The sequence below is a fragment of the Quercus suber genome, unplaced genomic scaffold (genome assembly GCF_002906115.3).
Source record: "Quercus suber isolate HL8 unplaced genomic scaffold, Cork oak 2.0 scaffold_704, whole genome shotgun sequence".
NCBI classification, from domain to species: domain Eukaryota; kingdom Viridiplantae; phylum Streptophyta; class Magnoliopsida; order Fagales; family Fagaceae; genus Quercus; species Quercus suber.
Window position 1 is genome coordinate 209,336 of NW_027070145.1, and position 25,813 is coordinate 235,148.

Here is a 25,813-nt window from a genome sequence, read left to right on the forward strand (position 1 = left end):
TTTTTTGGCTAAACTCTTGGTTAAAAACTTGAATCTTAATATATTTCGAATTTTTTATTTTTTTATTCGAAGAATATTTTTTATATAAACTTATGTAGCGTGCATTCAAATTAAGATTAGGTGGTTTTTACCACTTTCTGTTTGGCGTGTTTGACAATTGCTTGCCTAAAACAAAGCTTTGACAATTGGTTGTGGGGGCTAATATCTACACTGTTGAGCGTGCGGTCCATGCGTTGGAATTCTTAATGCCACGTGTGAATTTTGGTCTAAAATATTTTTCCAAACTGTACCGATTCTTTTTTTACCAATATTTTTCCACTCTTAGTGTAGTTAGCAGGTGCCCTTAGATATTCGATAACTCCAACAGATTATTTTTATAAGTTTTGATGACATTTTCATAAAAAAAATTTCAAAAAAGAGTGTTTACAAATATTTCTTAAACCAATTTTTTTAGGGGTGTTTGGTTTGCTATAATGTGTCTTTGATATGATATACATTATCATGATATGATATTAAAGATTTTGATTTATTTTATTTTTTCTAACATTACCATAATTTAAAATTACAAAATATATTATATCATTTTAATCTCACCATCTTTCTAAACAATGTAATGTTGTATTCTTTTATTGAGATTACATTAATATAAGATTACAATAACGTAATATTACAGTGTAACGTAATATTATAGCGTAATATAACATTACAGCGAACCAAACTCCCCTTTAAGTATCCATTAACTTTTTCATTTTCATTAACTTTGCCCTTAGGGACTTATTTTTTTATCTGAAAGTTTTATCTTTTTTTAATGAATAATAACATTTTGAGGGTCTGATTAACAAGCGATCTTAATAAATACTAAATTATGAATTACAGTGCACAATTTTTTTAAAAAAAATAAAATACACATGTTAATGATTCATTAGCTTACACACACAAATTCATTATAGTTGTGTATACTTTTTTGAATATATGTATGACAGCTTGACTTTATTTTTTGAAAAGAAAATAAAAATATTATTTAATAAATTATTAAATGATTCTTAACCACTTCTCTTGGGCCATTCGTTAAAAAAAAAAAATCTTTAAAATTATATCTTTTAATCATGTGCTTCATCATCCTTTTAAGGGAAAAAAAATAAAGTTTAATTTAGTCCCTATACTTTTTTTAAATTGTCAAATAAGTTCTTAAAATAGGAGGTGGGGTAGGGATCAAGCAAGACTTTTGCCCCACACCCCGGGGCACAGTAGGGATGGGTTTGGGCTTTTTAGCCCTATCTTGCCTCGCTCGACACTGTTAATGTTTAAGACATTTTTTTGTTTTTTTGTACTTTCAAGTATAGTTATATTAATGAAAACAAGTTTTATTAAAAACACACACACACACACACACACAAATTGTAATAGGTGTGGGGAGGGGTGGACTATTTAACACAAAGTAGAGCCCCAAAGGGTGGGGATGAGGCAAGTTTGCCCCCTCATGTGGGATATGGTAGGAATGAAGTAAGACAAAATCATGTAGGATGAGGGTGAAGACTCTATCCTTGACCTTCAGCACCATCTCACCCCATTGCCATACTTAATCTATCCAAATTTATTAACATTGTGTTAAACATTATGTATTACTTAAGATTTAACTTAAAAACATTCATGAGATGGGCCATATAATAAATATTGTCTATTGATGATCATTTTTTGAAATATATCTTCAAATCGCTTCATTTGCTAATAGATTTTAACAAAATAGTAATATTGATAAAGTGTGGGAGTAAATTGACAAAAATTAAACTAACCGAAATAAAAGTCAAAAGACTAAATTAAATTTTAGCAAAAAAAAATTATTTAAAAAAAAATGTGAATACAACTTCTATGATGGAAATGACTTGAAAAGAGCCAATATTGGTAGTCTAATACTGCCTCTTTATCAAAATATTTATAAGATGTTACATTGTGTTTTGAAAAATAAAAAATTACATGGTGTGATTTTAGGTAAATTAGGAATGCACAATATGATTAAAGTTGTCCTTTTATATATAAAATATGATTTGAATATATGATATTCATTATTCTTTATTAGCAATTAAAATTTAAGACTTAAATGAGATTCAAATCAAGTTTCTATATTTTACAACACAAAAATTTACCAATTGAATTAATTTGAACCCATATTATGATAATAAAGTTAAGTAAAATAGAAAATGACAGCTAAAAAATCATCAATCATGATCTAATCTAATACATTCAAACTTCTCTTTTTTTTTCTTGATAGTAAGAAAATGGCAATAAAATGTTATTGTTCAAACTCGATCCTAGTTTGGAAGAAATTTTTTAAAATTATGAGGTAACTCTTTTTTCTTTTTCTTTTTTTAAGAAAATCATGAGATAACTCAAATGATCATTCATGTGTACTTTTACTCACATTGCCTATTTAATGAGTCATGTGATTTTTTTTAAATAATTTGTACTATGATTTTATGAATTGTCACGTAATTTTTCCTATGTAGCTCAACTCCTTTTAATAGTGAGACTCCATTTGTTTTAGCATAAAATGTAATTGTTTAAATTTTTTTTTTCCTGAAAACAATTTTGAGAAAACTACATTTTTTTAATGCTTGATTATGGTTCTGCTGGCATTTGGCTCATACAAAAAAAAAAAATAATAATAAAAAAATAATAAAAAACAAAACAAAACAAAAACAAAACAAAACAAAACAAAATCACAAATTTTCTTATATATGTAAAATAACAACTTGGGTTCACAACCTCGAAAGAATAATATAGATAAACTAAAATTAACTAGAAAAATAAGGACAATCAAAATAAGAATGCTACAACAAAGAAAAATGAGAGAATTAACAAAAACAATCAACTAAACTTACACAAACAAAGCAAGAGTGAGTTAGATTATAAAGCAAGATATTATGGGGAAGTTTGATATGATGAATCAAAATAGGTAATTGTTTGCCATTGAGAATTGTAAATTTTGAGAGTTATCTATTCTCAAAAGGTTATATTATTTTTGTTCAAATATCTTAACTTTTATATTTATATCATGTTTTAGACTACTCAATATATATTTTCATGTTGGTACACTAAAAAGGAACGTACATTTAAGAGGAATTTTAAAAGATCATCATCGTCTATGGATTAAATGTTTTAGGATAAGTTTCCTAAGTCTGCCCAAAGTATGGAGCCACGATGAGGAAGCAATTGAATCACCTAGGCAAACAAAGTACTTGAGAGATACTATGCCGCTCTACATCGGCCACCACCTAACCTTTGAGGCTTGGATCACCCTAGCACCTCAAAAAGACTTTTGGCAAAGATATTGCATGCCAATCTGACCTTGGGTAGGTATTACAAACCTAGATTTAAAGTGTGATCCTCTCAAGGGAATATCATGGGAAATATTTATCCATGTGACACCCATTTATCTTGAAATTGGTGACAAGTGTCATAAGATCCAAAATGGTTAAGATTCAGGGGCTATTTGGTACATAATTTTAAACACATATTTTTAATTTTCAAACAACATTACATGCATTTTTACACGCTTTTTCATCCACACGTATTTCCAAAAAAATTGAAAACTGTTATTTATACACACGTACCAAACGGGCCCTCGAATTTCCTAAAAATCTAGGCCTATAAATAGAGGTAGATTTGACTTCATTTATAATAACGAATAGAAAACATCAAGACTCTATTCACTAGATAATAAAATAAGTTCTTAATGATAATTATTGGTAAGATGAAGTTGACTAATGGCCATAAGATTTTTTTCCCCTAATTTTTCACACGTAATTTTCCCTATTATAAATATCTTAATATTTATATCTATATTTATACCATTAGTGTTGGTTTACAAATAGCATATTTAGTGGGTTCTAGTTAATTTAACTGGTAAAGTTTTTGATAATTGAATAAGAGATCTAGAGTTCAATCTCCGCCTACACCAAAGACTGATTAGTATCTTTGCCTGATGATAAAGAGCTATCATTAATAGTAGACGTCATAGGTTGAAAATTTCTCCCCAAAAAAAAAAAAAAAAACTTATCTAACTTTTTGTAGAAAACCTTTTACTGAAAGTGTGTTAAAGTATATTTGTACTTTAAAAAAGTGAGAAAATGTGAGATTTTAAAAAGTTGTACATAAAAGCTAAAAGTAGCAACCAAAAAAAAAAAAAAACCTTTTTAAGAAAGACCCTATAATAATTTATAAAATATCTTAATGTGTATATTTTTATTTATACCATTAGACTACTTAAAAATTTTCTCGCATTGATACACTAAAAAAGAAATGGACACTCTTATAAAAAAAGGAATGAACACTACAGAGGACTTTCAAAACAACATCCTTTAATATATATACTTTGATTATTTAAAACTAGGAGTGTCAACGGGGTGGGTTTGGGCTGGGTATAAATAGGTTAGGTGCATAAAACTCATTTACCCATTATAATCCAAACTCAATCCAGCCCAATTAATATAGGTAAAACCCAACCCACCCAATTACCAAATAATGAATGATTATATATAACAAAAATACCACTAAAACCTTTAAAATGCTCAAAATACTCTTAAATCTAAAAAATTACTAGAATGCCCCTAAATGTTAAAAATGAGTAAAATACCCCCCAAAACCCTCTAAAATCACCAAAATACCTTTAGAACCTAAAAAATAACCAAAATACCCTTTGAACTTAAAAAGCAACCAAAATACCCCGAAACCAAAAAATGACCATAATACCCCCCCCCCCTCGGTCGAAAGCCTAAAAAATGACCAAAGTATTCCCAAAATAACCAAAATACCCCTAAACCTAAAAGATAACTGAAATACCACTGAAACTTTTAAATAAAATAAAATAAAATAAAAGACCAAAATACCCCTATGACCCCCTTGGTTATTTTAGAGGTTTCATCATATTTTAGGTCAATTTAGAGGTTTAGGGGAATTTTGGTCATTTTAGATATTTTCAAAGGAATTTTGGCTAATTATAGAGGTTTAAGAGTATTTTGGTCATTTTAGAGGTTTTAAGAGTATTTTGATCATTTTAGAGGTTTTTAAGTATTTTGCTCATTTTAGAGATTTTTAGGTATTTTAGTCATTTTAGAAAATTTGGGAATTTTTTTTGTCATTTTAGAGATTTCAAGTGTATTTTGGTCATTTTAGAGATTTCTGTGTATTTTTTTTATAATTTTAGAGATTTTTAGGTGTATTTTGATCATTTTAGAGGTTTTGAGGTATTTTTAGCTCATTTAGAGATTTTTTTTTTTTTTTTTTATAGAGATTTCAGTTGTATTTTGGTCATTTTAGAGGTTTTTGGGTATTTTCGGTCAATTTAGAGATTTTATGGATATTTTGGTCATTTTTTAGGTTCCAGGCTATTTTTAGTCATTTGGAGTGTATTTTTTTAATTTTGTTATAGCAATTCCAAGGGTGCTTTGGTCTTTTTAGTGGTTTTGGGGTATTTTAGAGTTGAGTGATTTAGGTAAATGATACTTGGGTCATAATTGGGTACTAGTTAAAACTCAATTAATAGCAATGTTAATAGAGTTTAATTAGGTTAATACCTGTGCGTGCCCAATTCCCTGTTAGTGGACCAACCTAGTAATTGGGCTCACAATTTACTTATCGTAGTGGGCTTTTGAATATCCTATGATGGGAAGTTCCTTGATTGGCAAACTAAGTCCCACAAGAAGTGCAAACCTCACTAACCAAACACCTTTCTTTTTGTTTCTTCTTCTCCTTCTCTGTCTATTCTCTCACTTTCTCTCCCTAATGTCTAAATCCTTTTCCTCCTTCCTTTTCTCTATTTATAGTCTCCCCTTAGTGGGTTAATCATGCTTGCTTTCCAACAATCCTCGCGTGGGTGAGTCCCGTTTTGATTATTCCTGACTAAAGTGGACTCACTTTGGGAATTGGGAAGTGAATGTTGGAACTAGTGCTAGACGCCAAACGGTACTTGACAGCGATATTCCCCAAAGCACTACCAAGGTACCCTAGAACACATTCGAACAACAACAATGTCAAGACCCAAAACAATCCTGGGCCTACTTGCCATGCAATCCGTACACACTAGGCCCCCAAGCGATGGGCTTGTGATAGCGCACCGTACATCCTTGGGCCTAACAATAATGGGCCTATGAATGTATACCGTACAATACCCATTTGACCCAATTAATAATTTAGCCGATTTAAGTCTTGTTTTAATGAGTGGATAAATGGTGCGTTCTAGTTAGCTCAACTGATAAAATATCTGATAGTTGAATAAGAGATCTGGAGTTCAATCCCCGTCTGTACTAAAAACGAATTGGTGTCTTAGTCTGATGATAAAGAACTATCATTAGAAGCGAACGTCATAGGTTGAAACTCTTTAAAAAAAAAAAGGTAGATAAATGAGTTTAGGTTGATTTTGCCATCCCTATTTAAAACAATTCTAATTTCTAACACATATTCATTTTGTAACTTTTCTGAAACAATAATTTTCAATATTTGTAATTCTTTAGAATTAATAATTTTTATTGATTAGTCTGATGATAAAGAACTATCATTAGAAGCGAACGTCATAGGTTGAAACTCTTTAAAAAAAAAAAGGTAGATAAATGAGTTTAGGTTGATTTTGCCACCCCTATTTAAAACAATTCTAATTTCTAACACATATTCATTTTGTAACTTTTCTGAAACAATAATTTTCAATATTTGTAATTCTTTAGAATTAATAATTTTTATTGAAAATTTCATTTCTTATCCTTATCCTAATACCTATCCTTTATTCATTTTACGGTAATAACTTTTAGGTAGTTAGGTTAGCCCTTAAAATCCTCCATCTTTGATATTGCTCAAAATCTATCACAAAAACAGATTTTTATAGAGATTTCAGTTGTATTTTGGTCATTTTAGAGGTTTTTGGGTATTTTCGGTCAATTTAGAGATTTTATGGATATTTTGGTCATTTTTTAGGTTCCAGGCTATTTTTAGTCATTTGGAGTGTATTTTTTTAATTTTGTTATAGCAATTCCAAGGGTGCTTTGGTCTTTTTAGTGGTTTTGGGGTATTTTAGAGTTGAGTGATTTAGGTAAATGATACTTGGGTCATAATTGGGTACTAGTTAAAACTCAATTAATAGCAATGTTAATAGAGTTTAATTAGGTTAATACCTGTGCGTGCCCAATTCCCTGTTAGTGGACCAACCTAGTAATTGGGCTCACAATTTACTTATCGTAGTGGGCTTTTGAATATCCTATGATGGGAAGTTCCTTGATTGGCAAACTAAGTCCCACAAGAAGTGCAAACCTCACTAACCAAACACCTTTCTTTTTGTTTCTTCTTCTCCTTCTCTGTCTATTCTCTCACTTTCTCTCCCTAATGTCTAAATCCTTTTCCTCCTTCCTTTTCTCTATTTATAGTCTCCCCTTAGTGGGTTAATCATGCTTGCTTTCCAACAATCCTCGCGTGGGTGAGTCCCGTTTTGATTATTCCTGACTAAAGTGGACTCACTTTGGGAATTGGGAAGTGAATGTTGGAACTAGTGCTAGACGCCAAACGGTACTTGACAGCGATATTCCCCAAAGCACTACCAAGGTACCCTAGAACACATTCGAACAACAACAATGTCAAGACCCAAAACAATCCTGGGCCTACTTGCCATGCAATCCGTACACACTAGGCCCCCAAGCGATGGGCTTGTGATAGCGCACCGTACATCCTTGGGCCTAACAATAATGGGCCTATGAATGTATACCGTACAATACCCATTTGACCCAATTAATAATTTAGCCGATTTAAGTCTTGTTTTAATGAGTGGATAAATGGTGCGTTCTAGTTAGCTCAACTGATAAAATATCTGATAGTTGAATAAGAGATCTGGAGTTCAATCCCCGTCTGTACTAAAAACGAATTGGTGTCTTAGTCTGATGATAAAGAACTATCATTAGAAGCGAACGTCATAGGTTGAAACTCTTTAAAAAAAAAAAGGTAGATAAATGAGTTTAGGTTGATTTTGCCATCCCTATTTAAAACAATTCTAATTTCTAACACATATTCATTTTGTAACTTTTCTGAAACAATAATTTTCAATATTTGTAATTCTTTAGAATTAATAATTTTTATTGATTAGTCTGATGATAAAGAACTATCATTAGAAGCGAACGTCATAGGTTGAAACTCTTTAAAAAAAAAAAGGTAGATAAATGAGTTTAGGTTGATTTTGCCACCCCTATTTAAAACAATTCTAATTTCTAACACATATTCATTTTGTAACTTTTCTGAAACAATAATTTTCAATATTTGTAATTCTTTAGAATTAATAATTTTTATTGAAAATTTCATTTCTTATCCTTATCCTAATACCTATCCTTTATTCATTTTACGGTAATAACTTTTAGGTAGTTAGGTTAGCCCTTAAAATCCTCCATCTTTGATATTGCTCAAAATCTATCACAAAAACAGATTGCCCTTGTGGTTTGGACAATATTGCCATTCCAAAGGATGGGAAATAAGACAAAATTTAGTTTCAAACATATTTGAAGTTATTTTTTCAAACTCATTACGTAACGATTTATAAGATTATTCATGTGTATTATTTAAACAAGTCACGTGATTAATTAAAAAAAAAAACCATATAACTAAAACTACATATAAATGGTCTCTTCAATCTTCACATAATGAGTTGAAGTAAGACAATCCTAAATATGTTTGAAGCCAAACTTTTTCTACACACACACACACACACACACATATATTAATAGCCAAAACTTAGAGAAAATCCAATTAGATTTTAATTAGATTCTAAATTTTATGCCATGAGTCCTATTTAATTTTTAATTTTGTGTCAAGTAAATTATTGAGTGTGAAAATCGAAAAGTCTAAATTCAATTAAATTCTAAATTTGATTCAATTAGAGTCCAATTTTTCACCACGTGTCCATCTAAGTTTTTAATTTTCATAGCAAGTGAATTACTGGATGCATAAACCAAAGAGTCTAAAACCAATTAAATACTAAATTATATATATATATATATATAATTGAAAAACCATTACATATTTTAGAAGTATATGGTTTTATAAAAATGTAAGCTAATGCCATGTATAAACCGTATAATTGTGATTATTTTTAATTGTATCCGTGCATATGTATGATGCTATACACTAGTATATATTTAAAACTAAAGTTTAGAGAAAAATCAATTAGATTTCAACTATGAGTTAATTTTGTGCCTAGTGTCAACTTAAGTTTTTTAATATATGTGCCAATTGCTAAGTGAATTAATAAGTGTAAACTAGGAAGAGTCTAATATTAAAGAACTAAAAAATAAAATAAAAACTAATCATATATCCACTCAACAAAAATCACCACACATTTTATCTTATCAATTATTAGAATAAAAACTATCATATATATTATATAGTAATTAAACTTAAGCAAGAATTTTAACATACATCTAATTAAGTTTATTTTTAAAAATAATTTGATTAATTCTGTATAATTTTTATGATTAACAAATGCATTTATTTTTAAATGCATTCATGCTCATACATGATTAAAGTCACTAATAGCAACTAAAGTGATGATCCAACTATCCAAATATCCACTATAGTTTATGAGTAGAGTCGTAGCGTGCCTTTATGTTAAAACTCATTTCTTTCTCCCTTATGTTTGTGTATTTATTTCTCCCAAAAAAAAAAAATCTGAATATCCAATAAGGCCCAAGGGAAGACTTACGATTAGCTCAAGGTTGATTAAAAGCAAAAATTACGCCCAAGGTTTATCACTATTATATAACCATTTCTATATATATATATATATATAATAAAATAAAAATTATATATACCGTTGGTACTTGCCCCACGTGCTAAAAATAGCAATAAATTAATCTTTTCCCAAATGCAAGAACAACCATCATGAATATTTTTTTAAAGGCAGCCATAATAAAGTTATAATAAGTCCAATAAATTTTAGTGAAGAAAACTGCAGAAGAGTTGAATTTTTCGATAATCTGACACAACCTCGACCTTTTACTTACTTTTAGACGTTTACACTGCCCTTTTTTTTCACTAGTGGGAATTTAACAAGTGCCCTTGAAAATGCTGCTGCACTTATTTAATCATTGAACAATCACATTAAAGTAAAACCTCATCGTTTGTATTTTTTTAATTGTATAACCGTCAAACTGAATACAATATAGATATATATATATATTATTTTAATGATATAAAAAATAAAACTGAAAACAATATATAGTAGTTTTTTAACAGGTGAGCATTTATTCCATATGCTTTCAACTGCAACAAAAAAGATTCGAGGTTTGCAAAGCATTGTTTTAAAGGCTTTAAATCCTGATATTCTCTTGACTTGTACCATCTGATTTTTGGTGGAAACAGGTTGTGATTGAAATGCCATTCTAGAGAACAATGCCACTTTTCATTATAGGCACTATTATTGCGTCTTTTAAGTGTTGGCTCATTACTTCGGTGACATTTACTTGTCACTATTTGCAAATCTACGCAACACACAAGATGAATGAAAATAATGATATAATCATCTAAAATACCACACACACACTTATACAGCAGCACGAATCTATCAAATATAGCAAAATACTTCAGCTCAAAACAGAATTGAATTGATTAACATAATAAAATTGATAATATTTTGATAATGCTATATTGTAACACACAAATTTGATGTGTCAATTAAATAAACTATAACAAAATGAATCATTAGCAGGGAAAAAAAATAGTAGAAACAGTAAAAGATTCGCTAAAGATAAACAAAATAGAAGAAATAGAGAGCGAATTGACCTTTTTTTTTGGGAGGGGGATTGTAGGTAGAACCAATGGATGGGAAGAGAAGTGCGAAGGGAGTAATAAGAAAATTACATAGAAAATGAGATTGAAGAGAAAGGGTTGCATGAAGAATAAGGTTAGAGTGAGAAATTATGAAGGAAGAAGAGTGAAAAGTGAGGAGAGAGAGGTTAAACAAAATGTATCAGTAGGAAAAAAATGAATAAGGCATTTAAAAGCTTGAATTTTAAGAGGGGGGGGGGAGAGGAAAAATTGTTAAAAAAAAAAAAAATGATGATGCCATGGCACAACAAGATTTTTGAAAAATTACAATGGTTACATTATTATATATAGTATAGATAAAATTTTATGTTTATTAGTGTAATTTATTCATTGTAAAATTGTGGTGATGGTTTAGAAATTGCTCAAAGAGTACAAAGTTTTCACATGTTCAATATGAGGAGTTCATGTTATTTGACCCAATCTTTTGCACCGAAATGAATTTTTGAGTGAAACTTGTTTCATTGGAAAAAGGACAACCAAGACTTCAAAATGGACACAAATATGATCTAATTTGGATTTGAAGTGAGTGAGATATAGACATCTAAAGTCAGCACAAATGCTAAATCTAAGAAGCATGCTAGAGTGCAAAATTGCGGGATTTGGAGTCCAAATTCTTATAGGAGAAGGATTCTTACTAGGTTTTAACCCTATTTTGTGCTCATGTGTAAACCACTTATTAATTTTAGAAGCAAGAAAGAAAGCTACAAGAGGTGGAAACTGTTGGCTATTTAGAGAGAAAATCCAAACGTCCATCCTAGTGTACATGTGAGTTCCAAAAGACATTCTTCGGGTTCTCTCACAGTGGTGAAATCAAAACTTGAAACCATAGTCATCCTAGTGTTACTTAGGAGATCAAATCTTCAAGGTGGTCCTTGGATTCACTTGCAAGAAGTTCGTGTGAAGGAATTCATAATAAAAGTGTCCAATCAAGTTAGAAATGCATTTGGCCACATTAGCTTAGAGATGCATGCTACCACATGAGTAAGTTACTACTATAGGTACCAATCAAGAAAATGAGTTTGTTTTAATTGTAAGAACTTCAATTCTATTAGTAATTTCTTCTTGGGGTTTGGGAACCCTCGTAGCGGTTTTTCTCTTGGATTTTTGTCCTTGAGTTTTCCACTTCGTAATCATATCGTGTGTCTTGTTTTTAATGATTTTTTGCTTTATGAGATGGTTCTATTAATTTGTGAGAATTAGCTTGAAAATCAAAATAAATTCTTAATTGATTATTTTCACTACACATCGGGCTCTAAAATTTCCTAACATGTGTCAAGGACATTTTTTGTGACGAGCTAAAATGCTAGAACAAGCCCAAAACTCCCCTTAGGTTTATTTAAATTGATTAATTTGAGAGAGCCAAGCCTAAAATTCCAGTATTCAATGAATAGAGGCTAGTGGTGCATCACAAGAACAAAATCAAAGTGCATAACTCCCCTTGGGTTTATTTTGGTTTAGTTTGCTTTTGTTTGGATAAGAGACTACTTTAAGCACAATTGAGAAATTATTTGATTAAATCTAATTAGGTGTTCTTCCTCAATCATTTGAGCTCATTAGGAAGCTGTTCTTAGTAGTGTCCAGCAGCCAAAGTCAGCCAAGCTCTAGGGGCTAAAATGGGTTGGTCAAAATGTTTAGCCACATATAGCTGAAGCTAGAAGCCTCCAATTGGGTGGAAATTTCAGGTACTAGACCATTTTCATGAGCTCTAGGTTCTGCAAGTGTCCACAGCCCACTTTGCAATATGCATGGCTTGAGCTCATACAAAAGGTCTAAAAAAAGTCTACTCACATCCTCCAAACCACACTCCTTCAAATTCTCCTTATATTACATGAGCTTGAACCATACTTAAAAAAATAAAATAAATTATAATATATGAATTAGGCCCACAAGGAAGTTGGCTTGGTAGAAAATTTGTTGCAAAAACGACCATCAACAACATGTACCCAAAAAAAAAATCCCTTTTACATTGGAAATGATTTCCTTAAAACTCCATTCTCATATTGTTTTTAAAGATAAATAATGCCGTTTTAGAGAACCTCTTAATATTCAACTGCAAAAAATTTACGTTGGCCATTATGAACACATGATGAGCTATACTTTACTCTTACACTTAAATGTTGTTCAAAATATTTTTTTCCTAATCGCAAATCATAAAGATATTTATATTATCAATGAGGCTGAAGATAAGAAGAAGAAAAAAAGAGTGTATTTTCCTCCATATTGAACAATTCATGTCAATATGTCATTGTCAAGAGCTTTATAGCTCAATGAAATGATTTGCTCTCCTTTATCAGGAGAACTATTGTTCAAATCCCTTTTCTCCTATTATTATAACTATAGAATTATCCTCTCTCTCTCCCTCTCTCTCTCTCTCTCTCTCTCTCTCTATATATATATATATATAAGTATCTTATATCTTATTGGGTCTTTTGTATCAAGTTTCCTTTATATGTTAGGACTGTAGACTTGCATTTCCTAAGCCCAGAAAAATACAGTTTTGTGTGTGTGTGTGTGTGTGTTGTGGTGGGGGGGAATTATGCTGATCTCATAACTCTCAATTGTGTCATTTTTTACTCTCATTTTTTAAAATTAATTCAATTTCATCCTTATGATAACATTAATAGTTGAGGAATCAAATTAAACCTTTTCCAATGGTTTAGTAACCTTAACAGATACTAGACTTATCAGTTAAGTGAATGCTTAGTGCTCACAGACAATTCCAGAGAGGAAGGGTAGCGACTTTGCAACTTACTGCCCATTTGTTTCAACTTTAGGAAGGGAGGCGACTTTGGGAGGGGGTGAACATCTTCTGCAAATTTGATAACTGTTTCCCTTCTTTTTATTCCTACTAACAGAATATATAACTTACGTTCATGTTGTAAGTTGTGTGATTTGGACAATAACGCTTAAAGTAGTTTGTATTGAGGAATATCTAACAAACAAATCAATGTGCTTTGCAATAATATGAACACCATCTCTAAGAGTTAACCAGATCCTGGGACAAGCTCATTGATGTATCACTACAATATATGGCGAAAGAAAAGCTAAAAAAATAGTCAATTTCATCCTTTCAGTTGAGGTAATGGGCAATCCTTTGATCAAGGGGTTCACTCAATATAAATTCAAAGTTTGTGCAGCAATGATAAGATTTAAGAATACCCAGGTAAGTTAATGCAGGATTGCATAGTCAAACAGATCTGGGGATGCCCAGAAGAACGATTTTGCGCATGCTCAGCTTGGGAGACATAATTGGTCAGTTAAGGGCACATGGGACATATGAGAGATATAAATAGTCACAAATAAAATGGGTCTAAAGTCCAGATAGACATCATGATGATACTATGCTCTCAATGCCGAAGTCGTAATTGGGTCAAAGAGGAAGTACTTGAAAAATTTGTAATGCACATCAACATGCTTTGTGACGGCTGAAGTCATTGGTGATTGGAGGGATGTGGATTATGTTCTACTTATTGTAGTGTGTAGTAATCGATTGTGTGCATATAATAAGATCTGAAGCCAATGTAAAGACACCCAGAGTATACTATTTGTATGGATAGTATATTAAGAAGTGGTGATCAGAAGTGATAAGAGCATGCATATGGCCTTCAATCACTGTTCAATACCAATCTTTGGTGCGTTGAGGGTTAGCAAAAGGCCTAATTGGTACCTATGTTTTATGCTAACTAAATATTGCTATCACCTATTATTATAAGGTGATCAAGTGGGTGATCACACCATATCAATGGTGCACATCCTCACACTAGATTTCCAACTGTCTCCTAGAGAAGAGATGATAATTTTGGTGAATGTATATGACTCTACAAAGGGTTGTATTTGTTCCTAAAGATACAACTCTTTCAAGTGGGTATAACTCCTCATGAAAGGGTATAAGTTTTCCTATATATAAACCCCATGTCTTCAGGCCATTTTTTTCCTTGTCCCCTCTCATTTATAGAAAAACTCTCTACATCTGATTTCCACCCTCACAGGACTTTCTTTTATCTGGGGCCAACAACATCTACTACCTAAACAAATAAACCCAATTCAATTCTATATAGATTTTTCTTAACCCTAAATCAACCATAAAGCACAATAGCATGCGCTTCAAGAATCTGAGCTGATCCTGACCAACTCCAAAAGAAAGGAAATTGTCATAAGCAAACAACAATATGTAGTCTTCCCTGCATTGGTGGTCCATGCCAAGATGCCAAGATAGCAAATAAACCCAATTCAATTCTATATAGATTTTTCTTAACCCTAAATCAACCATAAAGCACAATAGCATGCGCTTCAAGAATCTGAACTGATCCTGACCAACTCCAAAAGAAAGGAAATTGTCATAAGCAAACAACAATATGTAGTCTTCCCCGCATTGGTGGTCCATGCCAAGATAGCAAACAGGAAGGGCCACTTAAAGCAGGAACTACAATGGTAAAACGCATCCATCACAGGAAAAATGTTGAGAAAAGAGAGGCACAAAGTGATATGAGATGGTTAGAGCTTAGACACATCACTAGAGTACAAAATAGATAAGATAAAGGGCAAAATCTAAAACCAAAACAAAGCAGGACAGCAAGTTTGAAACTAAGAAGCGTTCAGGGTTTTCAGTGTCAGCACTAAATTTTTTTTTAAAAGGACCTGATACTGCTATAGGGATTTAGGTTACGATGTAATGTTCAGTGAGGTAAAACTAGTTTTTTGGTAGTAATTAGGAGTTAGAATACTGAGAAATTCATAGTAAAAATTCTTATGGTATCTCACTTTTGATGTTTAGATGTTAAAGTGAAAGATTTAATTGGTAGAGAATGATTAGGGTTGCTAAAAGACCACTTGAAACTGTAAAAGAGCAATTAGGAAGTAAAGAGGAGAGAGAAAATAGAATAAAGCTGGGCATCACAACTAGGGTTCTTAGTCCTGGGCAACACACCTAATGAGGGGATACATTTTACAACAATATTTTAATGATACCATACCACAATTTAAGCATCACACAAAGCCAAAATGTTTTAACTTCAATCATCTCACTCCAGATATGACAATGCATAATTTATTTCAAGTGAAAAGCTTGGCACCTAGTAAACAAGGAACCCAAGCAAACATATATATATTTTCAAGAATCAAGAAAAGAGGTGAATGATTGGTTTTGCAAACTTATATATATTAAAACACAAATGGACATACCTGTCACTACAAAATTTACATCAATATAGGCACCATAAGAGAGTAACAGGAAGTCTGAACTTGACACATGCTGCTTATCACCAAGAGCTCCACCAGTTAGCATATAAAAGTCAAAGAACACTGGATTGGAATCCTGTGGAACAATGAAGGTCAATTATAGCAAATTTTGGATCCTTTTGATCATAAAACAAATGTGAGTTTAACGAGTAAAATGAAGAAAACCAAGGCTGACCTGATCAAGCATTACAAGAGCAGGGTGAATAAAGTGAAATATGTAAAGTGGTTTCTGACAATGCAAATGCTCAACCACTTGCGCAATCCAAAGAGCCACCTGCTTTCTTTGGGTCCCAGTAAAATCATCTACAATTGCAAAGCACTTTTCATTTAAGTCTATACTAGGAAAACTTTTCTTTGAACAAAGTGTTTGTATAGAGAGAGGGAGGGAGATTGTGGGAATGTCTAGATTTACAATTTAAAATTGTCATAGCAATCCTAATACCTGTCCCATGGAATGGGGTTCAACTGATAGCCCAATGGTAATAGCATCCCTTGTGATACCCTATGTATGTGTTTCGAACCTCGCCTGTCCCACTATCTACATATGTAAAAAAAAAAAAAATACCTGTCCCATGGTAAAAATTTGCTTTTACACAATGCCACATGCATGATTTGGTTATCACCAATAAATGGGCTAAGTGTTGGGGTTTTTCAAACTGTTCTTCTACTTTGGAGTTCTTTTCTACCCTTAGTAGTGCCTCTTAAGTTGTTTCTCTTATTCTGTTTTTAGTTGTTTTTGTTTGCTGTTTTTTGTGTTCACCATCATGAACACCTGTAATGGCTGTTTGCGTTCTTCTTGTTGAATAAAAGTCTTATTACTTATCAAAAAAAAAAACCCATAAAGCACAATAGCATGCGCTTCAAGAATCTGAGCTGATCCTGACCAACTCCAAAAGAAAGGAAATTGTCATAAGCAAACAACAATATGTAGTCTTCCCTGCATTGGTGGTCCATGCCAAGATGCCAAGATAGCAAATAAACCCAATTCAATTCTATATAGATTTTTCTTAACCCTAAATCAACCATAAAGCACAATAGCATGCGCTTCAAGAATCTGAACTGATCCTGACCAACTCCAAAAGAAAGGAAATTGTCATAAGCAAACAACAATATGTAGTCTTCCCTGCATTGGTGGTCCATGCCAAGATAGCAAACAGGAAGGGCCACTTAAAGCAGGAACTACAATAGTAAAACGCATCCATCACAGGAAAAATGTTGAGAAAAGAGAGGCACAAAGTGATATGAGATGGTTAGAGCTTAGACACATCACTAGAGTATAAAATAGATAAGATAAAGGGCAAAATCTAAAACCAAAACAAAGCAGGACAGCAAGTTTGAAACTAAGAAGCGTTCAGGGTTTTCAGTGTCAGCACTAAATTTTTTTTTAAAAGGACCTGATACTGCTATAGGGATTTAGGTTACGATGTAATGTTCAGTGAGGTAAAACTAGTTTTTTGGTAGTAATTAGGAGTTAGAATACTGAGAAATTCATAGTAAAAATTCTTATGGTATCTCACTTTTGATGTTTAGATGTTAAAGTGAAAGATTTAATTGGTAGAGAATGATTAGGGTTGCTAAAAGACCACTTGAAACTGTAAAAGAGCAATTAGGAAGTAAAGAGGAGAGAGAAAATAGAATAAAGCTGGGCATCACAACTAGGGTTCTTAGTCCTGGGCAACACACCTAATGAGGGGATACATTTTACAACAATATTTTAATGATACCATACCACAATTTAAGCATCACACAAAGCCAAAATGTTTTAACTTCAATCATCTCACTCCAGATATGACAATGCATAATTTATTTCAAGTGAAAAGCTTGGCACCTAGTAAACAAGGAACCCAAGCAAACTTATATATATTTTCAAGAATCAAGAAAAGAGGTGAATGATTGGTTTTGCTAACTTATATATATTAAAACACAAATGGACATACCTGTCACTACAAAATTTACATCAATATAGGCACCATAAGAGAGTAACAGGAAGTCTGAACTTGACACATGCTGCTTATCACCAAGAGCTCCACCAGTTAGCATATAAAAGTCAAAGAACACTGGATTGGAATCCTGTGGAACAATGAAGGTCAATTATAGCAAATTTTGGATCCTTTTGATCATAAAACAAATGTGAGTTTAACGAGTAAAATGAAGAAAACCAAGGCTGACCTGATCAAGCATTACAAGAGCAGGGTGAATAAAGTGAAATATGTAAAGTGGTTTCTGACAATGCAAATGCTCAACCACTTGTGCAATCCAAAGAGCCACCTGCTTTCTTTGGGTCCCAGTAAAATCATCTACAATTGCAAAGCACTTTTCATTTAAGTCTATACTAGGAAAACTTTTCTTTGAACAAAGTGTTTGTATAGAGAGAGGGAGGGAGATTGTGGGAATGTCTAGATTTACAATTTAAAATTGTCATAGCAATCCTAATACCTGTCCCATGGAATGGGGTTCAACTGATAGCCCAATGGTAATAGCATCCCTTGTGATACCCTATGTATGTGTTTCGAACCTCGCCTGTCCCACTATCTACATATGTAAAAAAAAAAAAAAAAAAAAAATACCTGTCCCATGGTAAAAATTTGCTTTTACACAATGCCACATGCATGATTTGGTTATCACCAATAACCTTTGCATGAGCATGATCCTTTCTTTATATGATGAAAACGACTTGAGTCTCTCAAAATGATTTCATGGTCAATGATCATAGATATGTAGCAAATGGCCGTGTGGCAATCGCCACAGACACGCAAGTTCTTGGTGATTCGGATGGGTGCCCCTGCAGGTGATGTTAGGATGCCATATGCAAGTGCCAACTTCTCACTATGTTCAAAAAGAAGATCACCCTTCTCCTCATCATCCACATCATGAAGAGCAAAACTTGTCTCAGGAACATATCCCATGGCTTTGATGCGTAGAATTAGGTCTCCTAGGATCTTGTATATTTGTTGAGATAGAGGATGTGACCTGTCCCCAACAAAAAAGGCTGCAGTTCCTTTCTTTCCTTCGACCCAACTGCAACCGGGCCTCTTCTTGATCCTTGTATGTCTCATCAAAGATCTAATTCTGGCCACATCTTTCCATCGCCTGGCATTGGCATATATGTTTGAAAGCAAAGTATATGACCCATCATTCTCAGACTCCAATTCTAACAACTGGTTTGCAGCATGCTCTCCAAGTTCAATATTTGGATGGAGCCTACAAGCACTAAGCAATGCCACCCACACTATTGGTGTTGGTTCCATAGGCATGCCTTCAATGAGCTTTAGGGCCTCATCCAATCGACCAGCACGACCCAATAGGTCAACCATGCAAGCATAATGTTCCACTCCAGGAACCACCCCATATTCATCACTCATGCTATTAAAGTATTTCATTCCCTGCTCAACCATTCCCGTATGGCTACAAGCATAAAGAACAACAACAAAGGTTACACCATCAGGCATCCACCCTGCTCTCCTCATCTCATCAAAAACCCGGAGAGCATCTTCTCCACAACCATGCATGCCATAACCCGTCATTAGAGATGTCCAAGAAACAGCATTCCTTTCCTTCATGTTATCAAACACAACTTGAGCAGCATCAACGTCTCCAGATTTGGAATACATATCTATGAGGCAATTAGCTACAAATACCACCATAGACTCATACTGATTGCGCAATACATAACAATGAATTTGTTTACCTAACCTTAGTGCAGCTAAACGAGAACAAGCCATCAAAGCACATGCTATAGTAAAAGCATTTGGCTTTATGAAAACTTCCTGTCCAAGCATCTTTGAGAAAAGCTCCAGTGCATCATTGGCTTCACCATGCTGAGCATACCCACCAATCATGACAGTCCAAGTTACCACATTTTTCTCTTTTGTTGGTATTGAGTCAAACATCATTCGTGCTACCTTAACACTTTTGCACTTAGCATACATGTCAATGAGACCATTAATTATCATTAGATCATCCCCTGGATCATTTCCATCTACATTCAGAATACGTTTTATGGCATAACAATGAGTCTCTTTTCCATGAAGCAATGTTCCCACAGAAGCACAACCTGAAAGAAGAGACACAAGAGTAACAACATTTGGCTCTGAACCACAAACCTGCATTTGACGAAACACATCCAATGCTTTATAACCATGATCCCTCTGAGCATACCCAGCAATCACTGCGCTCCAAGTTACAACATTCAACTCGATCTTCTCCTCACGCATCTTCTCAAACAAAGCAAGAGCATCTTCAAATCTACCAATCTGAGAGTACCCAGTTACCATAGCATTCCAAGAAACCACATCCTTAATCATCATCCGCTCAAAAACCTTGTTTGCTTCATCCATCATCCCACACTTGGCATACATGTCCACTATAGCATTACCCACAAACACATCCTCCACCAACCCATTTCGAACCGCAAAACCATGAATCTCCTTACCCTGCAACCATGCACTCAACGAAGCACAAGCAGGAAGGATATTGACAATGCTAACTACATCTGGGCAGATTCTATGATCATCAGCCATTCTAGTGAACATTTTTAGTGCATTTTTCTTATTACCACCTTGCACGTAAGCAGCCACAATCGAATTCCAAGACACCACGTCACCTATCCCTCTCACACACAATTCATCAAATACTTGGCACGCATCATCCAACATGCCACACCTTCCATACATAGCCACCATCGCATTACAAACAAACACATTGGACTCAAACCCATTTGCACAGACAATAGCATGAACTGAAGCACCTCGTCGGAATGAAGGAAGATCACCACAAGCTTTGAAAACAAAAGGGAAAGTGTAGTGGTCAGGCTTCCAGCCAAATCTCTGCATTTTTCTATACAAACCAAGTACATCTTCAAGAAACCCGAGACGAACTGCATGTCGTATAAGTGCATTCCACCAGTAAACAGTAGGCTGCGATGGAACAAGGCGTTCGAGCACCTTTATGGCATGCATGGGAGCTTCACATGATATGTAGGTGCCAATGAGGTATGTGGCCATGTCTGCAAGGCCCTGGACTAAGATTTGCTGATGGACCAGCTTGGCTTGGATTAAGGTCTTGCATTGCTTTAGAAGCGTGTTAGTGATGAGAGGAATTGTGGGTGTTGTAGTAGTATTAGTAGAGAAGAAGAATGTGGTGAAGGGTTTGAGTACAAGTGGTGGCTTTGGTTTCAGTTTTATACCAAGGAAGAAAGAGAGGGGCATACTACTCGTTTGAGGACTAAATGGGCCTGTCCCAATGCCTAAAATTTTGATCTGTTGCACACATGCCACTCATCCATTGGCTTGTAACTTGGCTAAGGTGAACAGACCATAGAGACAGCAGATGACAGAGAAAACACTGCATCAACACAACCAATACACAGAAATTAGGCTGGGACTATACATTTACACAGCCTAGCAAGACCAACAAAAAAACAGCAAAAGCATATAATTTAACATCAATCCTGCCAGCACTAAATCAAATACACCCTCAAAAATACAAAGCAGCAACTCTTAAGCACATTGCAGACCAAACCAATAGTATAGGCATTTCAAAATAGATCTTTGCTGCAGAAACAAGTAGAGAACTACAACACAGCAAAGCTCATATATAAAACATAAATAAATAAAAAAGACCACTTAACACCTGTTCAACAAACCAAGCACTTTTTCAACATCATGCATTTATCCTGCTATAACTCTTGCTATTTAACAGAAATTCAGCAATAGTATTGACAGTCAACCAAAGGGAGATAAGGAGTTCACAATTTCACATAGCTATAGCTAACTAAATTATATAAATATATAAAAGAATATTAGTAGGAAATGATGAAGAGAAGAGTGGACCTCAAGAAGAAAACGTGCTCAGCCTTAGTAGCCCAAACCAGCCCACATTTCAATGACCTCCTGCTAACCAAAACCAACCAACATTTAACTCTAAAATTAAAAGAGTTCCAACTGCACATGTATCTAAGAATCAGCCAAACAAACAAACAAACAAACACAAATTATTTATTACCTCAAGAGAAGCCTAAGAGAGAGCTGTTAAAGACTGAAATTTTAGTAACTATTTGGGATCCAATTAACCACAACCATTCAAGTGCTCCTAAACACTGCAAACATAAGACTCAAAATTTCAGCTGACTTGAGCATAGAGAAGCTAAAATTCAGAGGGCAAACTATAAATGGTTCACACACATATAGAAGCTTTAAGAAAATTGAAATATATATATACTAGTCACATACCCATGCAATGCACAGGAAAACTAATGAAAGAGATCTAAAAAAATAGGAAGCAATTGGTATAGCTTCAATCCAAGAAGAATCAAAGAACCACTAAAATGCTTTCTCTCTAAATCTCACCCTCTCAAATAATCTATATAATAAAAATTAAATCAATATCTAAGGGCTAGTAATATTTTGTCAAATATTTGTAAACTTACTATGAGATCAATCCCTTTGGAATGTCATTAACTTGACTTAGTTATTCAGGAAAAATAAGTGCATTAAACGGGAGTGAGAGATCTAATAATACCAAATTATCAAGTGTAAACTACAATTTTAGAGTCAATTCTTCAAGTAAAGAAACACAAGTATACATTTTTGGCTATTGACTGAAAAATATCATATAAGAATGAGAGAAAGATAAGTCATATTAATATAGTGCCACTATAGTTCATAATACATTAACAGCACACCTCTATAGATATTGTAGCACAAGATGTTGCACCAATGTCATATCCACATGGTAGTCTTCCAAGAGCCAGAAGACAAATTTGAAAACATCAAGACACTCCTTAAGAGTTAGGCTATAAGTAATTAGATGTAGACTTTTTGTTTCACTTACCACAAATAAGTTAAAAAAAAATTAAAAAAAATTAAAAAAATATCTAGATGATCGCAATCATTGCAATTTAAAGCTATAGCTGATTATTTATAAACATATATTAATACAAAAAATATATTTCATAACACATTCCATTGTGAAGTTGGCTTAAATAATGCATAAGTGAGAGATTTTGTCAAACACAATGTGTGCATCAGTGCATGTTCCAACATGGGAATAATGAGAATGTTTACAATATGAATCCACCCAAAAATTACACCCAAGACAAACTAAACACATTACAATTGAACAAACACAGCATAGCCTTCTCTAATAATACTTTGCTGCTAAACACCCTTGCATTTTTTCTAAATCCAAAAAGGTGTGTGTGTGTGTGTGTGTGTATGCAGCCCAAGCCAACTTGAATAATGAGAAATTGCATTTAGGATGTTGCAATGAAGTCCTATTGATATTTGATGAAACTGAATTGCCTCCTTAGGTGAAATCCTAACTCCATTCTTACATGGAAATTGGGGTCATGATCTATCAATTGCAGAAAAACCATGTAAACCAACTGACTTACCACCTCTACATTACAGTTTAGGCTGCAACCAACTGAGGTTTGAGCACTAATTTGCACGAGTTTTGACATCTGACATGATTTATATCTATTTATAAATCAATAACCCACAGATTGAAGGAAAAAAAAATCTTAAAACTGATCAATTTCAACATTAGAATGTAGCATAAAAACCAAAAATGCACAATCCAAAAATAAATCAAAAGGTGCGGGAATGAGCACAAAAGATAGTCCAAACAATTATATTTCCAGTATTCAAACCCAAGTCAGCGTATCCCCAATCTGCATACAGCAGAAATCCACACCTCAGGTAACAATGTCTAAGATATTAATGATTATTGTGATAAATAAAAGGAAACAAACATAAATGCACAACTTACTGGGTCATCATCAAATAGTTTATGACAGTTCATCTATATTATTATCCCAACACCTGTTGCTCTCAGAGGCGTTTTGTCAAACACCTAGCAAATATAACCAAGAAATAGAACATGGTTCATCTACAAAAATTTAGAATAATGGAATCTACATATTAGAAACATATTGATACATCAAAGTAAAATTTAAGATTAAAAAAAAAAAAAACATCTTTAGTCAAGTAGAAGTAGATAAACTCAAACAAACNCTTCTTTGCTTGATTTCAATAAGAAATTTTAGAGTTGGAGTGTGAGAAGCTTGATACTGTTGAAGGTTTGTCGTTTACAAGAGCCAACGAAATCTTTTGAGATTATGCATGAGAAACCCAAGAGTTTTGTTGATGACATGATGCGCACGAACCAGCCCCTTTGTTCTTCTTTGCTTGATTTTAATTAGAACTTAAGAGTTTGGGTGTTAGAATCCTAATAGCCACATGGGTTCTTCTGAGATTGTGCGTGAGAAGTCTCAAGTATGAGAGTTATGAAGCTATTAGGTTTCTTGTGAAAGGTGTTGGGATTAGTGCCCTAGAATCCTATTGTATGATGTTATGTATGATATTATGTATGACATTATGTATGACTTAATATTATAATTAATAAAGTTGTTTTATTATTATCAAAAATAATGATAACATGAATATATGGACATTATCATATAGTCCATGAGATGCATAGTATGTGATTTATGCGATTTAGTCACAGATGATATAAGTCACAAGTTCTTTGTAAATTCAGAATTTTAGTTTGTAGTCGGTGATGAAATTGGGCATTTCATCTGCGAAAACTATAACATATCAACTAAGATCGTTTGTCTTGATCATAGAAGTGGAGACTTCTAGTTGATATGTTGATATGTTTTAAAAGTTAAGACATATTGAATTGGATCGCTGTGAGATTTATTATTCTCTTAACGACTGTCAATTGAATAATAAATTTCACGACTTATATTTACATGAATTCTTAATCCTGAGAGAATAATGGACCTGATCATGAAGTGTAGGTTGTTTTGATATATTAAAAGTAAGATCTAAAGTAACGGTCAAAATCTCAATATGTTGGGCAACCACATTTAGTGTTGATGGAACATATATTCTCAAGATGGAATTCATAATCTCTTAATGGAGATGTAAAATATTCCCTTGAGATAAGTTTAATGGGTTCAGTTATTCAAAGAGTTAGGCCTAACCACTTTGGTAAGAAATTACTAAAGTATATATTTATGAAATTGGATTTCATAAATATATGGTGAATAACTTAAAAGGATTAAACCGGGTACTCAAAGATTAAGATATAGTAATCTTCAAAGTGACAGTCTATATTCATGACTTTAAATTACTACGAATATTTTATGAAGGGGTTGCATGTATAATAAGGTCTTGGGATATAATTTATAGATAAGGCTAGAGTGCAACTATATTTATATAGTGGTATTAAATATAATTAATGGTAACTTTGGACTTGTAAGGAGTTGACAGAAAAGCCCAAGGTTCATTGGAGCTAATGTCTTATTGGTCCCTTTTTGTCCCACTCTAAGCCACACACTTAAGCCCAATTGGAAAGGCCTAAAAGCCAGTCAAATTAGATAATTGGTTAGATACAAAGGGAAAAACGTACAGAATTTTATGTATGAGAAACATCATTGTGAAATGGTGTGTAAGTGAGTGTAAGTCACTCTCTAATCTCTTTGTGACCGATTGAGAGTCCACACTTCTTGGGCATTAGTAGAATTGGAGTGAAGATTAAAAGTATTCCCAAGTGCTTCGATCTTTGTTTTGAAATTCTCTACATCAAGGTACACTCTCTTGTTCTATATTCTGAAACTTACTTAATGGATATTATTAATTCTGAATGAAGTAGATCCGTTAATTTTTCCACTGCGTTTATGCATATTTCCTATAGAAGGAGGTGGTGAAAAAAAAAA

The 25,813-nt window shown here is 33.1% G+C and overlaps 2 protein-coding genes across 6 annotated transcripts; both read right to left on the reverse strand.

Moving 5' to 3' along the window:
- Nucleotides 1-10,067: 10,067 nt before the first annotated feature.
- On the reverse strand, nucleotides 10,068-16,709 carry LOC136064545 (uncharacterized). The gene is made up of 5 exons (XM_065766435.1): nucleotides 16,529-16,709; nucleotides 16,262-16,389; nucleotides 16,030-16,162; nucleotides 10,256-10,502; nucleotides 10,068-10,092 (listed from the first exon to the last, which is right to left on the reverse strand). Exons 2-5 carry the CDS (start codon nucleotides 16,271-16,273, stop codon nucleotides 10,068-10,070), a joined length of 417 nt encoding a protein of 138 aa, XP_065622507.1. The 5' UTR covers nucleotides 16,274-16,389; nucleotides 16,529-16,709.
- A 1,166-nt stretch (nucleotides 16,710-17,875) lies between these two features.
- Nucleotides 17,876-23,957, reverse strand: LOC112037245 (pentatricopeptide repeat-containing protein At5g16860). Of its 5 annotated transcripts, XM_065766438.1 has the most exons (7): nucleotides 23,857-23,953; nucleotides 22,769-23,758; nucleotides 22,090-22,183; nucleotides 21,918-21,977; nucleotides 18,523-21,429; nucleotides 18,256-18,383; nucleotides 17,876-18,156 (listed from the first exon to the last, which is right to left on the reverse strand). In XM_065766438.1, exon 5 carries the CDS (start codon nucleotides 21,291-21,293, stop codon nucleotides 18,708-18,710), a length of 2,586 nt encoding a protein of 861 aa, XP_065622510.1. In that variant the 5' UTR covers nucleotides 21,294-21,429; nucleotides 21,918-21,977; nucleotides 22,090-22,183; nucleotides 22,769-23,758; nucleotides 23,857-23,953; the 3' UTR covers nucleotides 17,876-18,156; nucleotides 18,256-18,383; nucleotides 18,523-18,707. The 5 variants fall into 5 exon arrangements, with proteins under 5 accessions (XP_065622510.1, XP_065622513.1, XP_065622509.1 ...); XM_065766441.1 differs by lacking the exon at nucleotides 22,769-23,758 and having other exon boundaries at nucleotides 18,654-21,429; nucleotides 23,857-23,957; XM_065766437.1 differs by lacking the exon at nucleotides 22,769-23,758 and having other exon boundaries at nucleotides 23,857-23,957.
- Nucleotides 23,958-25,813: the final 1,856 nt, after the last annotated feature.